The sequence below is a fragment of the Neolamprologus multifasciatus genome, chromosome 7, assembly GCF_963576455.1.
Source record: "Neolamprologus multifasciatus chromosome 7, fNeoMul1.2, whole genome shotgun sequence".
Classification (NCBI taxonomy): Eukaryota; Metazoa; Chordata; class Actinopteri; order Cichliformes; family Cichlidae; genus Neolamprologus; species Neolamprologus multifasciatus.
Genome location: NC_140445.1, coordinates 38,302,022 through 38,320,552, shown reverse-complemented (window position 1 = coordinate 38,320,552; position 18,531 = coordinate 38,302,022). Strand labels below are relative to the sequence as shown.

Here is an 18,531-nt window from a genome sequence, read left to right as displayed (position 1 = left end):
GGGACTCCATTTCACCTGCTTTGTTGCCACTGACAGTAATAACAGGTGCACTGAATACACATCAACCCACAAACAGGGAATGGTTAGCATGAGATAGTACCTGCAGCCCCAGCTCCTCCATATGTGCTGTCACAAGAAGCATCGCTGTGTCTCTCCACATGTACATAGCCTGTCTGTCCTCTCTGTCCACATGTGACCCTCTAACAATCTCAATGTTGATGAATACCTGTACCTGTAACCACAGGCAGTATAAAAGACGGATGTAGCTACAGTGATGTCAGCCAATGGTGACGACCTGTTTTGCAGCCCCAAGCATTCGGGCAAAGAAGTGGTTCAACTCATCCGCTAGCAAAGCGTAACCATTAGCAGCTTTGAATCACATCTGTACTGCCACATTTGCCGTGTTACTGCTGTAGAAGTAGTTCCCAGTCTTCCTCTTGTAAGCAGCCGTGGTCTTCTTCATGCCTCTTTTCAGGTTATTTGATTCCGGCTGCTAATCTGAATTTTTGATGTTGTATTTTTAGGGTTAGTGCAACTTGCAAAAGTTTGAAAAAGCAGGAATCAGTCTCTGTCTTCTCTTTTGAACTAAACTCCTGCTGACGGCCCTTTACAAACTGCTACTGGTAAGTCATATTGTTGTACAGGCAGGCCTGATCAGCTGAACTAATGAACTAAACAAAGAGATTTGTATTTAATCTAAATCTCTCATTTAAATATATCACCTCAACCTTTAGCCTATCATCTAAAAGAAAAGCAAATTTTACCACTGCCTTCATTACACTTTGGTTCCATCCAGAAGCTTTAAAAGGTGCTCAGGCCAGCCTGAATACCTTGGAGAGGTGTCTTCGTAAACTCTTTTCTCTCGCTATGTTTGCCTGACCTCGATGAAAACATCAAACCTGTCCAGGGTCAGGGCGATGGATCATGATGGTGGAGTGTGAGTGGATTTTCTTCGTTTTTTCTCTCCTTCACCAATAATTCAGAGTTCAGAATGAGCAGGTGTAGAGCAGGTCAGCACTTTGGCCTTGGCTCCAAGCCTGAGCCACGGGTCCTGTGGGTTTGCTTAAGGACCGAGCTATGGAAGTGTGGTGTTGTCAGGATCGCAGGGGGCCTCTGCAGCCTGGGAATCCAGCAGGAGTACATTCTCCTGGATTTGGTAAAGGTTGGATATCTGACTTTCCAGCTGGGATCTTTTCTGTCTGAACCAAAGGCATGTTAAGCATTAGCTGTCAAAATCATATTGAATCTTTATTTTGAACATGTTAAAAAAAAGTACATCAACACAGAAATAAAAAGAGACAAACAAAGGAAAACAAAAGGAAAACAAGCAACCACAACTACACCCTTCCCCCAAAAAACAACAACTTTCATGTTCAAAAAGGAGCAGGAAGAAGCATAACCTTATTTAATCCCACTCCCTTTCCACTATCTAGTAATCCATAGACGACACTTTTTCGACTTGTTTATGCCCTGATCGTCAGAAATACCTGATTACAAATACATTATATGTTAGATGTATTTTTCATGTATTAATCATTCAGTTATTCAAGTAGAAATAAAGTAAAACAGACGAGTAGAAATAAGCAGACAACAGTCGACCGGATAGTGTAGCGTCGCAATGACATAATACATTATTCATAAAACTTTATTTGTTGTTGTTAGTTAGTTAGTTAGTTAGTTACTGCTGTCTGTAAGTTCATGTAAGCTCTCTCAGTTCTTTTCTCATCTTATCAAACTCAGTAACGACCCTCTGACTCTGAGCAGCTGACTGCAGGATGGCGTTGCTTAACTTTTGATCCTCTTCAGGAGTCGCAGTCACTCTGATGACTTTCTTGATGAGCATTACCACGTTGTCCATAACATCCAGCAGGGTTTCAGTTACAACCAGAAGTCCTGAACTCATCTCTTTCAGATGAGACACTCGTCTGAGGATCCTCTGAAACTCGTCCACATCAGTCTGAGTGTCTCTGGCCTGAGCTTCAGCTGATTCCTTCTCCAGCTTTTCACATATCGTCTTTATGTCCTCCAGGTTCTCTTTCATTGGTCTGACTTTGGCCATGAATTCTTCTCCGCACTTTTCTACTTTCTTTGCTTTTCCTTTCTCTGACAGAATTTTTACTACATTGGTAGTAACAACAGTGGCTCCACCTCCGGCAACTGCAGCTAAGCTCACTCCTGCAGTTAATGGAGCTGCTAAGACCCCAACAATAAGAAATCCAACTCCTAATTTTCTCGCCATGTCAGTTTCTCTCTGCATTTCTCTAACTTCCTCTGCAATCTTCTGGAACTCTTTCACAATCTTTCTCATCTCTGACTCGCTGCTGTTGAACTGTTGGATGAATGAAGTTGCATGTCGGACGAAAGAAGCAACCTGTGAACACATGAACATTTTTACAGAATAACCACCAAACTAAATAAGTGGATCTAAAAAAAATCTGAGACTGGAGTAGACCAAATTTACCCCATTTATCAAAAGAGAAACCTGAAATAAACAGAGTTCAGCAATAAAGACTGATCACAGTTTCAGAATATATGATGTCTGGAAGCTCAACTGTCAGCCATGAGTTAGCATCCTCAGTGTTGTAACTCCACCAAGACACCATCAGAAGGTCAAGGAAAGGGTGAGAGATAATTTATGTGTGTTGCACAGAGAATCGGACTGGTCTTACATAACACAGTTTAATAATTACCCTAATCTATTGATGCAAATGATGGTTTTGCAGTGGTAAAACTAAAACAGCAACATTTCTTTCATGTATTATGCTGCTAACACAAATTGGCTCTTTGCAAGCCAAGAACCCAGAGTGATGATACAGCTGAGTGTCAGAAGAATGTGAGTCTCCGGCATGTTTGTCACAAATGGAAATAAGGGAAGTTGTTGTGTCTGTTAAAGCGTAGAATCAAATAAAAAGAGTTATGTATGCATTGCATTGCTAAAAGATTAATAAAAAATCACAATGTGTGTGTATGAGTTAAACGGTCCTTAAGACATGAAAAAAAGGAGAATTTCTGTCTGTATGAAACTTAAGAGTTATTAGGGAAGTTGAGCTGCAGCATTGTTGGGTGGACTGGAGGAGGAACATGACATGTCCATAGATGGTGTTTCTGTCTAGAAGATGTCTTGACATGTCTGGACAGGTCTGTAGAGGTGTATAAAGATGGGAGGCAAAAACAGAGAGGGTTTTTTTCCTCTAGTCCCGAGCCGGTGAGTAGGTAGAGAAGAGACTGAAGATCCACGGTGAGAAGACGAGCGAGGGATGGCAAGAGAAGAAGTCATAACCCTTCACCGTGGATCGACTGATTGGGTTATGAATTTTGAACTGCCTACTCATCGTATGCTGAGTTAGGATCGGAGTCAAGAAGGTGAAGTCGGGGAGCCTTGTACACTTTATCTTTCCTTTGGACTTCTTCCAACACAGCGGGGAGCTGGATTCTATCGGTGCGCACAATGATCTTCCTTCCCTCCTAAAAGAAGACCCACCTCAACAACAGTTGTAGTCATTTAGCAACAGAATAGTTAGGGTTTATAGTATGATAAATTGATTATTTGGATTTGATTGATTAAATTGATTAAATTGCAATTAAGCTGGTTGCTAACCCCTGCTGGTACCTTGCTTTAATAAAAATTATCTAGCTGCATTCAAAGTCAGAATTGTGGACATTCATTCTGTTACTTCCTTAAAACAGTAAATGGTAAGACTTTATGTGTGTTAACTCATAACATCAGATTTAGGGCTCTTATAGGTTATTCTAGTCAATCATTATAATACGTCCTTGGGACCTACTGTCCAGGTCACTAAATTTTACTCAGCACAATAACAAGTGCCATAGATCATTAGAGGAGAGCTGCCGTTAATAAGTGTGATTGACAAATATGTTTCATTAAGGTTGCCAATGAGAGCATAGAGTCAGAGGTAGTGCAGGGCGGGCGCTTAGACGAAGGCAGTTAGAGGCTGAGCGAGTCTCCTCGCCACCGGCTTAAACTAGTCTCAACATCACCTAACAGGGTAATACCCATAGGGAGTAAGGCACTCTGACCCAAAGGATGGAGAGCCAGTCCAGACCACCTGTACAGGGGTAACTGGGATCTAACATGAGTGAATGCTGACCCCAGCCCAGCAGCCAGACCTGGAACTTCAACAGGTTCCAGACTGATGAGCAGTCAGGCTGCAGCCTCCGTTCCTACATTAGAATCGTCATGGTGATCACTTTGAAGTCTTTTTGTGCTGGTTTACTCTTTGCTTTGTGTTGCCTGCTTTGTGTTCATACATAAGTACAAAGAGTAAGATCATATGTGTGTCCTCATCGGGATAGAGATTTGTGTTGGTGCATCAAGGGGTAGCCTCAAATTTATATTAAATGGTGATTATAGGATGGTGTGTTTCAGCTGATTTACAGAGAAACATGAAGACAATGTAACGAGTAATGTAATGAATTACTTTATACTGGGAGTTATCAAATGAAGTAATGCTTCAGTGTCTAATCTGCTTAAGGGGGTTATAAAGGAAGCACTGAAGTACCTTTCCTCAATAGTTAGAGAATTCCACCTGCACTTGTTGAATTTTACCGCAGACGATTCCAGATCATGTCATTCGGTTAGGAGCCTGGACTATACTGGACAAACTGGACTATTCAGCCAAAGCCCTGGTCAAATACGTTCTCTTACTCCCTATTGGGTTCCATACATGTAGGTTTGTTTTAACTCTTGTGTTCCCGTGACAACACAACAGACCATTACACTCATCCAAACAAAGGCTTGATATGCTTTTTTTATTCCTTCTGATTCCACACATGCTCATCATTTGCTCATAGGCCATGTCCACACTAATATGCTTTTGTTTGAAAACGCATCTTTTTCTCTCCGTTTTAGCCTTCTGTCCACACTGAGACGGCATTTTCGGTCAAGGAAAACGCAGCGTTTTGAAAATGCTGTCCAAAGTGGATACATAGGTCGAATTGTCTTGCGTTTCACACGCATGCGCAGTACTGGAACGCAAGCGTTTTTGGCCGTTTCAATGTGGGCGCACAACTCTGTGAAAACGACGGAAAACAATAGTGTGGACACGGAGCCTTCAAATTTATCCGGGCTAGTGTAGACATAGCCTTAGTGACTTCTTTGGTAATAAATATAATAATTAGCATTGCAACAGTAATCTCTCCCTTCATCACTGGCTGTGAGCTGGTTTGGGATTTTGTTGTAAACACAAAGTTAAGAGTCAAACTGCTGCTTTATGTGATGCATTTTTTCATTTATAATTCTAAATTTGGGACATTTTGATCCATCTTTAAATTGTTAAATCACTTCAAACTCCAACAGGGGTTATGTAGTATGGTTGTATGAATGATTGTGTGGTGGTAGATATTGTTTTACGTACCACTAGGAGTTGAATCTTCACCTTATTACACTCGCTGACAACAACCTGACATTGATCAGCTGACAGCAGGATAGACTTTTTTAACTCTTTGACCACTTCATGGGTTGGATGGACTCTGATGGTTCTTCCAGTAAGTGTGACTAGTTTATCCATGACTTGTAGCAGTTTTTCAAATTCAATCAATCCTTCATTCATCTCCTTCAGTGTAAACACGTAGATGTGTGATATCCAAACCTCTTTCATGTCAGTTGGAGTAATTTCAACCCGAGCTTCAGCTGATTCTTTCTCCAGCTTTTTAAATGTACTCTTTATTTCTTCTAGGCTCTTTTTCAGTAGTTCAACATTTTCTATGAAATTTCTATCCTCTGAAATCAAAGGAGCTTGCAAAGAAAAGCGTCTGGACTTCTTTAAGTTACTTGAAGACGTTTCACCTCTCATCCGAGAGGCTTCTTCAGTTCTAAGGTCAAATGGTGGAGAGTCCCAGATATAAACCTGGTGGGAGTGTCCCCCCACAGAGGGACAAAAGGACCCCCTGATGATCCTCTAATCGCCTGAGCCAAGGTGTGGAACTGGGTGTGGGTCCCAATCAGCCAGAGTTTCGGGTGAGTTACATGGAGGAAGTGGAAAGGAAGGCTCTTGGCTCTTTCAAAGGAAGAGTACCCAGCCACTGGTACAGATATGTAGACGACACCTGGGTCAAAATCAAGACACAAGAAGTGGAATCCTTCACTGCACACATCAACGCTGTGGATAAAAACATCAAGTTCACCAGGGAAGACACAAAGGACGACTGTTTGCCTTTCCTTAAAGTCAGCAAAGAGGCACAGAAAAGAAGATCAGACACCAGCGAGGGAGGATAAGAAGGACAGACGCAACAACATTGTCATCCCCTATGTAGCCGGTGTATCAGAGAAACTCAGGAGGGTTTTCTCCAAGCATGACATCCCGGTGTACTTCAGACCCAGCAACACACTCAGACAAAAACTGGTTCACCCGAAAGACAAAACGCCAAAACACAGACTTAACAATGTGGTGTATGCTGTACAGTGCAGCGAGGAATGCCCAGACCTCTACATTGGAAAGACCAAACAGCCACTTCACAAGCGCATGGCACAACACAGAAGAGCCACCTCCACAGGACAAGATTCAGCTGTCCATCTGCATCTTAAGGATAAAGGACACTCTTTCGAGGATGCCAATGTTCACATTTTGGACAGAGAGGACAGATGGTTTGAAAGAGGAGTGAAAGAAGCCATCTATGTCCACTGTGAGCGACCATCTTTGAACAGAGGCGGTGGTTTACAACACAAACTCTCTGCCATCTATAATCCAGTTTTGAGATCCCTTCCCAGACGCCTTAACGCCCACTCACACCCTGGGCCATCTGACCTCAGGAATTCGCATGATAAGGTGGGGCCAGGTTTCACAATGAGCTCACCCGAAACTCTGGCTGATTGGGACCCACACCCAGTTCCACACCTTGGCTCAGGCGATTAGAGGATCATCAGGGGGTCCTTTTGTCCCTCTTTGGGGGGGACACTCCCACCAGGTTTATATCTGGGACTCTCCACCATTTGACCTTAGAACTGAAGAAGCCTCTCGGATGAGAGGTGAAACGTCTTCAAGCAACTTAAAGAAGTCCAGACGCTTTTCTTTGCAAGCTCCTTTGACTACGATGACATGGATGACTGAGAACCTTCACAGACAAATCTATCTGAAATGAGTATATTTACATCTAGAGCAGTAGCTCCACCATCAGCAGTAGCAACTAAACTTAGTCCTTGATTTGGTGGAGCTGCAAGGGCGGCTGACATTAAGACTTTAGCTCCTATTCTCCTCTGCATTTCTTTTATGTCTTCAAAAATCCTCTTGGATAAAATCTCTCTGGCCTTTGTGTCTTGGCTGGAAACTTGTTTGATGATTGAATTTCCATGTTGGAGGAAAGAAACTGCATATAGAATAAATGATGCTGAATACTGGAAATATGAAGCTGCGTGCTGGATAAATGAAGCTGTGTGACGGCTGTAAAAATCCTCATGTTCAGTTAGTATCTGTGGACACACAAAGAGAGACATAATTTTTACAGAGTTACCACCTGAATAAACATGTTCATCAAACATATCAGGGAATCCAAATTTTTTCAGTCACACACTGAGGTTTAAGCTAAAAGCTCAGTCATACACACTGATTACAGCTGGTGGATTTTTGAATGTTATCAAGTCTGGGAGTTTTCAGCTGACCTCCCAGACTGTCGGGGAGTTCACTTTCAGGGCCACTTACTGTTTTACTGTTTTACTCCGCTGCGAGATTACTGAGTCAGAAACACATTTGTCACAGGACTGAGCATTTTAAGATCGAAACATTTTGTCTGTGTTGTATAAAAACTGAGAAAAGAAAATGAACAGGTAAGATAGCATGGAGCACACTCAGTCTACTGTGTTTACATGAATCTGAAAACCACACCCACTCCATTTGTGGTTCACCTGTAAATAGAGATGTCAATCATTCAGATGCTGAGTTGAAACATCAACCACAGCACCTCCATGATCAGTGAGAGGGTCTGATGCAAATATCAGCCTAGCGGTTCTTTTGGTAGATATTAAAGCTAGCGCTGTGATTCTTAAAGTGTGAGCTACATGACAAAAAATGTCATGTGGGAATTAATGTTTAATATCGACATAGTTTCTACAGCAGAACAAAGAAATTAATCTCAGGTATAGTAATCTGCTCATTCACTGTAGATGGACATCAAAATCAAGAGATAGAGGTGTTACGTCTGAGACCAATAATAATAACCAATAATAAGCCAAAAACCAAGCCAAAAAGGAAAGATGATGAATCTTATCTTTCTCTTGCTTTCATGGTGAGTGTGGTACATGATGAGGAGAGACCCGAGAGTATCTTATGATTGAACATTCTGCACGCTGACAGTATGAGGCCCAACAAATTAGGAAGACACTTAGGGACATTACACCCCAGTGACATGAACAATCCACTCTATTTGGAGAATATCTTCAGCAGGAAGATGCTTTCTAAAATCTGCATCAGTCAACAGCAAAGCACTAACGGCATCATACAAAGTCACATACAAAATTGCCCAGAGCAAGAAACCTCACAGGATAGCAGAGAAGCTCATACAGCAACTTTAGATATGGTGTCATCGATGCTCAATGAGACAAGCGCTGCAAAATTAAAGGCTCTCTCTCTGTCCTGTGACACAGTTGGAAGTGCTGAAGGGCAAAGTTTTCATCTTACAGGCGAACGAGGCTACAGACAGCAATAAAGACTGTCTTTTGATTTCTTATGTTCGCTTTGTCATGTCAGAGGCCCTGTGTGAGGATGTGTTGCTTTGCAAGTATGTCCCAAGTACAGCAACAGCTGATGAGCTCTGAGAGGAAATTCAGATGTTTTTGGAGGTGGAGCTTAATGATGAAAACGTTTTGATGAAAGTGGCCTATCTTAGCGATATATTTGGAAAGCTATATGATTTAAATCTTCCGCTTAAAGGAGAGACAAAAATCTTCCTTGTAGCAAACAAAATCAGTGACTGAGGCCGAATATTGAACATGACTTGAGAGCAGCAGTATTAAGCCTCAAAAAACATTTTGAAAAGCTGCGCAGTGAAAAACAGGCTCACTGCAGCCACTAAGAGTGAAACGTTTTAAACTCTCACTAAACAATTTTTCCATCTTTCTTCACAAGTTTCTGGATTTGCTCTTTTTTATAAGACTGAACTTTATTGTTGCATTTCTGATAAAGGACCCAGTCTATTTAATTTGTCACTGTTTTTTAAAAAAAAGAAAAAGAAAAGGGAAGACTGATGTAGCAGTATAGTGATGCAAACAGTTGTTTGAAATTAAAGTTTTTATTTTATTTTTACAAGAAACACTACTGAAGAATTCAATGTGAATGAGTTATTATCTAAATAAAGTTACACCTCTCTTATTGTTTTGTTGAGATGGGGCGTGAAAATATTTGTTATTAATATTTTGCTCTAGTGCAAGAATGATGACAGTTTTCTAGCAGTGATGCACGCACATTATGATTATGACAAATGGACTGAGGTTTCTTAATCATACTCTCATCTTCTCTTTCACATTGTGCTGTACAGTCAGTGCATTATAGTCTCTTTAGGTTAATTTTATTTGGCAAAACTGAATTACTTGGCCTTTAAATGTGTAGATTTACTAGTTAAAATTAATTTTCTAGCTTATTTAGAAGCAGAAATATTAAGACTTTTATGGTGATCATTTTATAAAACATGTCAGCCTCATAGATGTCTGTGTAAATGTTAATGTTGCTGTTATCATTACTTTGATATAGCACAGAATTTAATTTACGGTATGTATCTTCTACACATCTTAGATTTTCCCAGTGAGGCTGTCGGGCAGGGGGAGAAGAGATGCAAGGAAGCAGGACAAGCAACACGCATAATTCACCTTGTGAATTATCACAGGAAGAAATTTAAGTTTGCTTAATGAAAAGAGTGTAGAGGGGGTTTGGTCTGTGAGTTTTCTCTCTGTCAGTCATCATGTTGTCTGTGTTCACAGAATCTAGTGTTCAGTTTTACATCTTTGTAATTATTCTCTTACAGTTGTGTTACTTGTAGTGTGTCTTTTGTTTCTTAAGTGTCCAACATTTTGGTCTTCCTCTTGATGGAACTCATCAATTAAAAAAATGTGAACACAGTGTGATTACACTGTGATTAGAGATTACTGTGTGATGGGAAACTCTGCTTTTACTTACCTCTCTGAGGTCAGTCTTCATTACAGCACACACATCAACGAGGGTCTGAGTCTTGTTAGCTGATTGGATGATACAATTTCTTAACTTTTCATCTTCTTCAGGGGTTGAATGTACTTCTTCAGAAATCCCCTTAAGCTTTTCTACAATCTCTCTCATCCTTGATTGATGACTTTTAAATTGATGGAAGAATGAATCTGCATCTTTAATAAGTTTTTCCATTACTCTAGATAAGCATTGTATGTCTGTGCCTTCTGCCGTTTTTGGAGCCAAGGCCATTTTCTGCAGTTTCCTCGAAACTGGATGTACTGACAAGTTTTTCTTTGCCCAGTCTGGTGAACAGCTTCACGTCTGACAGTTTAACTGTGGATAAGCATAGATGCAGGTGAGTTAAACACATTCAAGACTGGAAAAACCCAGTCAAAGAAAGTCAAGACACTTTATATTGTAAAGTAAAGACCAGTGTTGGCGTAGTTACTTGAAAAAAGTAATGTATTATACATTACTTGTTACTTTTCATAAAAGTAATTTAGTATGTTACTTAAACAAAAATAAACTACATTGTCACATAATTATCATTTAACAATATTAACCTGAGGCTACAGCCCTACACAAACAACACAGATCCCTATCCTAATGAGGACACACTTATTATCCTCCTCCTAGTATTCATGTATGAACACAAAGTCAACAGCACAAATCAAAGATGAAAACCAGCACAAAGAGAGTTTAAAGCGGTTGTCTCGGTGATTCTACTGTAGAAATATGAGCAGGTAAAAACAGAGGCTGCAGCCTAACTGCTCATCAGTTTCTTACCTGTTAAATTTCAGGGAGTGCTGGGGTTTGCATTCACTCAGCTGTATCATCACTCTGGGTTCTTGGCTAGCTTGTGCAGGTGCTTGCGAATAGCCAAAGTTGTGCTAACAGTATAATGCAGATGTTTCTGTCCTGGACCTAGTTTGCACTTCACCCACGCACTCTCGTCCTTTTCTGCAATAAAAATAAAAGTAATGTCTATATCCCCACTGATCAAAAGCTTTATTATTGTATCACTCCACCATTTTCCTCCTCACATGTGAACTAAAACTCTTTCTCTCCCCTTCTATCCACCTGGCATACAGATAACTGAAAACACTTTTTATTGTAACTAACAACATAATTGTAACTGTAATGTAATTACTGAATAATGGCTAATGGGTTACACTCAACACTGGTAAAGAGTCTACAACATTACTCTGAGAAACCCAACAAGCCAGTGGCAATAGTTCAAGATGTAATGACAACACCAAAGAGCATTCTTCGGTTATACATCAACACTGAAAATGACAGTTTGTGATTATGAAAGTAGGGCAAACCTCTAGAAGCTGCATTCAACTCCACATTCCTGAGCCAACACCCAGAAACTTTTAGCATCACTTTCTTTGCTGGCACAATCATTAAGCTGATGCAAACAGCTGTATGTCCAGCTTAATGTCCAGCTCCAAGTTAAACTGTGACTATAATTTATATTTGACCTAAAAACCGAATGGATACTATAATCTTTGGGACCCACCTGTTAAATTCCTGCAGACTCGTTACTGTACTTATTACAGGCAGTCTGACAGACGGATGGAAACTGCAGTTGAACCAGTTGGTGGAGATGCACAACCCTGAGGCAGTACTGCAACTTTTAATAGAGTTTTGCAAAGGGAAACATTCCAGACAATATAAATATGTTTTGAAACTAGACTCAAGGTTACAGCTGCAATGACACAACAGAAAGGGGAAAAGGCAGAGCGGATGAACCAACTACTGACTAACACTGTAAAAGACATTCATTTCTACACATTTCTACAGTATCAGTTCTCAAACTGATGTTTATGAGTGTTGGCCTTATGATTTACTCCCAAAATCCTGCAGAGAAACACAGATTTACCTTTTGGGTAACATTTGGTTTCAGTTCCACAGTTTATGTACTGTCTGCCAACCAGCCCTTTGTCTCCAACTGTCACGGCTTGTGAAGCGGACTCAGGCGCAGACCACTAGTTCCTTCAAACAAAAGTGAATTTATTTACAGTGATTCCCACAGGTGCAATATATATACAAAGGTGTGCGGGAAAAGGGTCGGGGTTCGGGGTCCAGGAGTGACAGGGGAAGGAGTCCAGGGTGGGGGCTTTCCATACACAGACGACCGCTCCTCTCTTCACCACCACTCGTCTTGCACACACTCAGTCGCAGTTGCTCAGGGTCCAGGGGAGATCTACACACATAAAGGGAGACAGTCAGCTTCCAGGTTCACAAGTACTCACGAGTTCAAAATAACAGGTTTGCAGGGTGACTGACGCTGATGGCTCAACGATCCAGCGACGAGTAGAGCAGACTCGCCATCTTAAGTAGTACTCTGATTCGTAATCAGCAGCAGGTGTGCTGATCATCCCCAGGTGCGTGGGCCAGGGGCGGGAGCCCATACTGAGCTCCGCCCCGGCAGGAGAAAGAGAGTGGGAGAGGACGAGAGAGAAAGAGAGCAGAGGCAAGAGAGGAGAACAAACAACACAAAACATAGCGCCTGACTGCTGTCAGCTGGCGAGGTGCGGGGACCATGACACCAACCTGCTGTCAGCTGTTAGTTTGATATTGTGTGCTGATTCTTACCTGTTTGGTTGTAGAAGCTGTGTGCCTGAGGAACACTGAGTCTTCAGAAAGCTGAAGCCTTTGATGGAGTGTTATCACAACCCTGCCAGGTGGGAAACATTGACACCCGAGTGTGTGAATGCGATAACTCGAGGATGAAGCGATGTAGGTTTTTCAAATTGATACCATAGGTGTGTACGTGTGACTATTAAAAATCTCAGATCTCAGAGTTTGAATGTAAGAGACCTTGTCCTCAAGGTTGAAGGTCAGAGGTCAAGTTTTTTTAAACCTGTAAATGCAATAATTTGAGAATAAGGCTATATATGATTTTTTTTAATTGATACCATAGGTGCATCTCCTAGGAGGCTGAGGTGTACCACTGGCCGCCACCAATATTTTTATTCAGTCACTTACGCATCACACTTACGCGTCTCGTCTCAACACATATAACACCTCTCAGGTGAGTCTTACACTTTCTAAACAAAACCAGCTTGTTAAGGAATATCGACGTCTATAGAGAATTGTTAGAAGTTATTAAACGCAACGCAACAAAACTGATGATGACCTCTGACCAAACAATCACAACCAGACTTCATGAGGGCGGCCTGAGGCTGAACATCCAATATACTCACACTCCAGCACCGTGGAGCCTGGTTGGCATTTGCCACATAATTCCAGAATTTTACAGATGAGAACAGGATCACACGTAACAGACGTGGAAGGGTCTGGAGAAACATTATACTGCATGTTCAGTGCTATGATTTTAGCACTAACTCACATAAAACACTAGTAAGTAAGTAAGTAAAATGTATTTATATAGCACTTTTTAAAACAGGAAGTTATTTCAAAGTGCTTCACATGGGAATAATAGCATATCCAATAAAACAGTTTACTACACATCAATATTACCTAAATGCCTGTCTAAACAGATGTGCTTTGAGCTGTTTTTAAAAAGTAGCTACATCAAAAAGAACATCAAAGTGATTACAGATATGTTTATTCCAACTAAGGAAAATGAACCAAAGCAGCCTTTTAAACAACCATGTCTTCAGAAGAATGGTTTGCTGAATTTGCACCTAAAGGCACCAGGAATAGCGATATACATAACGCTGACATAGCCCACAAGGAACATCAGCGTGTGGCTCGTGAACGTCGCACAGAGAGCAGCTGGAAGCCGCTGAAGCAGCGCTATGTGACGTTGATGCTCCAGCTTCTCAGTGGGAAAAGGATCGCTCAGAAAGAAAAGGCGTCGGAATCCCTCTCTGTGTGGATGGCGCAGAGAGAAGTAGCATGTAGGCATGACAGCAGCCTCACGGCTACCACCCCGCACACAGCGCATTTAGCCTACCTGGGAGCGATGATAACAGAAATAAATCCAAGTTAAAGTTTCTCATTGATGAAGCAGCGTCGCTTGGTCGTAGGAAGAAGCAGCCAGTGCCAGACTTCCCCAGCTACAGCCTACAATCAGAACACCTGTTTACACCTGAGGTAAAGAATTCAGCTTTCAGCACAAAATAATAAACGACATACCAACAAACCTCAGAGGGACAGCCTCCAGGAAAGTAAGAATCCAACATAAATACAAATCAGGAACAACCTGATCAGGCCAAGGGGGCGGGGCATAAACAAGACTCCTACCTGCGACAGGTATGAGAGTCAGGTGAGCAGAAACCCAGATGCAGAGTCAGCAACAGGAGAGCAAAAGAGAGAGAGAGATGTTCAGATGGCAGCTACTATTTATCAGCTATAAAGCATAGCAAAGTGACACTGATCAAAGTATTAATTCTGCTACATTTAAAAGTCTTAACAGTGTGAACTGTTATATCTAAATATGACATTTAATGTTAAATCTAAATATTGTATAGCAATTGATTAGTTTTCATTTATTACATTTAAAAAATTTTAATGTGATCCAGTCTTTGTTGTTAAGCAGTGGAGGGAGATGCTTTTGTTTCCACTTGCCTTTTTGTAAAAGTCACCATAACTCCCATAAAATTATTCCTTGCTCTCATAAACATGAAGCAATATTTTCAGTAAACACCAACTGAAATATATCAAATCAAAGATTTATTTATTCAAATAATTAATCATTAAGGAGTGTTATTATAGTCAAATCATTAAATCCTAGCTTTGTCCCAATTCATAAGCTGTATCCTTCGGAGGACCTGGCCTTCGCAGTCGTGGGCCGGGTCCTTTGAAGACCGAGAAGGGCGGAAGTGTGAGGCTGTGAAATGGGAGAGTCTAGCCTTCAGATTTTCATCATCAGCTGTCTCGGTGCAGTTTAATAAACTCAGCCATCTGCTCCTCTCTCGCTAATATATAACACAACACTGGAGTAAATTTTAGACCATCTCACAGTTTTGTTTAATCAGTTTTCTCTTTGATGTTTATTCAGCTGTGTGAAAACTATAACTTTAATCTCAGCTAATTGGATTTACTCAGGAACAATTAAAACACTGAAAAAAATATAATTTTAAGTTATCTAAGCGACTTCCCACATAGCAGACAGGTCTGGCCCGGATCTGGTGTCAAGTGCCAGCTTGATGCCGGATCCAGGCCAGACCTGTTGCCTGATGCCTGTCATGGTAGGGTGTATGTTAACCAGATGTGGGCCAGGTCTGGCAGTGATGGTGCTATTTATGTTCCTATTTTCCTGTTTTAGTTAGAAGACCCAAATGCCATGTTGCAATACTATAGTGCTATGGTAGCCAACGTTTCAAATGCAGGTTTGACAGGTTTGTGAGTGTACATTTTATCCAAAACCTAGTGAGGGTTTACTCATGCTTATCACTGGGTGGCTGTAGCTCAGGAGGTAGAGCAGGACACCTATTGAATAGAAGGTTAGTGATTTGATCCCTGGCTAATCCAGTCTGCATGTCAAAAGTGTGAACGTGTATGAATGTAGTCAGGAAGCACTCAGGTTAGAGCAAGGGTAGGCAACCTTTTTGATGACGAGTGCCATCGAAAATTTCCTCAGAAGTCAATGTGCCTTATAATTGCATTAGCAATAAATTTAATAACGCTCTATATTAACAGTTGCTGCGCTGAGCTAAGAGCTCCTGAGGCATTTGAAGTGTCGAAATGTGGAGATTTCAACACTGCTTGAAAAAACTGACAGCTAGCAACGTCCCTCTAACCAGTAGGCTAAGTGATTTTTAGCCAATTACAAGTTGAATCTGGTAGTTGGGGTTGTTAGCTAAGATACTGTCATTAAAAAGCGACACAACTAATGCGTCTATGCGAGCTGATTTGCGATGTGCACCGCTGGCGCAGCCATTTATTTTTTAATGCACCCGCTCAGATTAATTCACTGCATGTCGTGCCCAGGGCTGGACTGGGACAAAAAATCAGCCCAGGCATTTTGACTAGAGGCCGGCCCACCAGGTATTAAAGCCATAAAGCCTTTGAATGAAAACAAACGCTGTTGTGACAGTGATGTACATTCTTGTTGGTATATGTATGATTTCTATACATTGTACATCAGATAAAAACTTTGGTTGTAAGATTCAGATAATTATTTATTAAAAGCCAGATATTTTAAATGAGAATAAGAAAGAAAAGTATTTCTTTGTGCCCCCCTTTCCCTGTTAATGCCCTACCTGGCCCCCTGGCACAACTTTGCTAGACCCGCCCCTGCACAGTTACCAGCTGTCAGCTACTTAGAAAAGGATCCTGGTGTTATTTGTCTCTCAGAAACAGTTCATAACTTCCCTTCAACTCATTCATGTCACCTAAAAGGTAAACCTGTTTCTCCATCACCTGTTCAGCTCTGATGATTCAGTAAGGAAATCTCCTGGTTTCATCTTCATGTTTCCCTCTCACCAGATAACCAAACCGATATCATGACCAGCAGCTTTTACAGCCGTGGCTCCAACAAACATCAGCTGATACTTGAAATTAATATTAAATAAATTCTAACAACAGCTGTTCAAGCTTAAACGTGCTGCTGTTGTTTAATGCAACATCCGCTGGTTTCCTCTTTCTGGCGCAAAGTGGGCGATAAACAAACAAGAGAGAAAAGCCAATCAGCTGATCATTGATCAGTTTCACGATTGAATGAGAGAAGAAGAGGCAGCTGACAGTGTAAAGACACAGAATAACTCCAGCTTTGTGTCATTCTAGCTGAAGTTCGGGACATGCTGTGCTCCTTTTCACCTTAATACAAAACGTGTAATATTTTCTCTGAATGCGGGAGGATTCAGTTTTTACGGGACGGTTGACAACTCTACTAACTAACCTTATGAATAAAATAAAGTTAACTATCAGTAACATAGCACCCACCCAGCTGTAGAAACTCCGTTGTGCTAGCTAGTACGCAGTACGAGTTATTGTAACTGACGGTAAAAAGTCAGCACAACGAAAATAAACTACACTTAAACTTGGTTTATATCTGAGCCAGATAGACTGCAGGTCATAACTTCTTACCTGAAGTTCAGTTCACCTGATACTCGGACCGGCGGCCGCCTCGGGTCTCTGCTCCTCCTGCGTCCCCTTTCCCTCATCCACCTGCTGGCCTCTGTGGAAGCTCCGCCATAGCCACCACCAAACAACTGAGTTATTTTTACACATCTGCCAGCATCTGGCCAATCCACCACCTTTCATTGTTTATACTGTTATAAAAATAAATTTTAAAAAAATCATCGGCCCATAAAAACGGGCAAATGCCCGGCGGGCCGATGGCCAGTCCAGCTATGGTCGTGCTATCAGTTAACCCTTCGCATGCCAACTGTGGCACTCATGCCCAGGGTTGCCGACCCCTGGTTTAGAGACAGTGGGTGAATGTGGTATGTTGTAGAGCACTTTGAGTAATCCGGGAGAGTAGAAAAGTGCTATATAAGAATCAGTCCATTCACTGTCTGAACAGAGTTTCGTCATATTTCTTTTGCACTATCATGTTCCAGCACATTTTTATTACATGGTTTGATTAAGGTACACATTAGGCTGACATCAGGGGCCAGAGCTAAAACTGTTCTGGGACAGCAGTGTGCCTGAAACTGGCCGGTGGCTGCACACAACTTACACATGGCCCACATACCGCAAAGAATAACAGCCCTTTGGTGGCCCAGATCAGGTTTGCCAGGTAATCCACACGTGGCCCAGCACAGGACCACCAGTGTGTCTGCAACTGGCCTTGTGCTGACCCATGTGACTGCTGACCCATGCTGACTCTGGTAAACCAGATCTGGGCCACCAAAGGGCCGTCATTCTTTGCGGTATGTGGGCCATGTGTAAGCACATTGTGTGGGCCAGATCTGGGCCATACCAATTTTGCTATGTGGGTTATATATCATGTTTAGCCTGAGTAGCGAAAGACCGCGGGGGGTTTGAAAACGTTGTACCAGGAGTCCGCTCTTCTCGCCTTAAGAGCACTTTTGCAAGTATGTGATTTCTTGATAAACCGAGGAGATATTTGAAGTTTACACAGCTACATTCTCGCATGAAAATATGTCAAAAGTTTATTTTGCGGCCCAGAAAGAGTAATAAGAGTAATATTAAAACTAAGTAGCTGCAGTAGTAGTAGCCATTGTTGGAAACTGGAATTGGCTGGGCCAATCTGAGACATGGTTTCTCAATTTTGCTGTCCGGGTGGAAAATTGGGAGAATGGTGACTCCGGGAGATTTTCGGGAGGGGCACTGAAATTCGGGATTCTCACGGAAAAATTGGGAGGGTTGGCATGTATGGGAGTGGATTAACCTTACATTGCTTTCTAATGTTTCATGTTGTCTTCCTTGTTTGTACCTTTTTTTCTGATTTTTAAGTTGTTATGTAATGAAGAAATATTATTATTTTAAGTCAAGTTAA

General features: G+C 41.6%; 1 protein-coding gene across 2 annotated transcripts; it reads right to left on the bottom strand.

Moving 5' to 3' along the window:
* Positions 1–2: 2 nt before the first annotated feature.
* On the bottom strand, positions 3–12,701 carry LOC146514797 (uncharacterized). 2 transcript variants are annotated; one of them, XR_014875308.1, is made up of 3 exons: positions 10,935–12,701; positions 10,122–10,481; positions 5,991–7,426 (listed from the first exon to the last, which is right to left on the bottom strand). XR_014875308.1 is itself a non-coding variant. In XM_085168099.1 (2 exons), the coding sequence occupies exons 1-2, from the start codon at positions 5,811–5,813 to the stop codon at positions 1,697–1,699; spliced, it is 1,113 nt and encodes a 370-aa protein (XP_085024225.1). In that variant the 5' UTR covers positions 5,814–5,979; the 3' UTR covers positions 3–1,696. The 2 variants fall into 2 exon arrangements, 1 of the variants encoding a protein (XP_085024225.1); XM_085168099.1 differs by lacking the exons at positions 5,991–7,426; positions 10,122–10,481; positions 10,935–12,701 and adding exons at positions 3–2,371; positions 5,376–5,979.
* Between the last annotated feature and the right edge of the window lie 5,830 nt (positions 12,702–18,531).

What these genes read in the sequence shown, in the direction of transcription:
- LOC146514797 (XM_085168099.1), bottom strand. Translation starts at nt 5,813, where the DNA reads ATGAGAGGTGAAACGTCTTCAAGTAACTTAAAGAAGTCCAGACGCTTT. An exon ending in TGAAGATTCAACTCCTAGTG is followed by an intron (nt 2,372 to 5,375) that starts GTACGTAAAACA and finishes ATGTGTTCACAG; the next exon opens with GTTGCTTCTTTCGTCCGACA.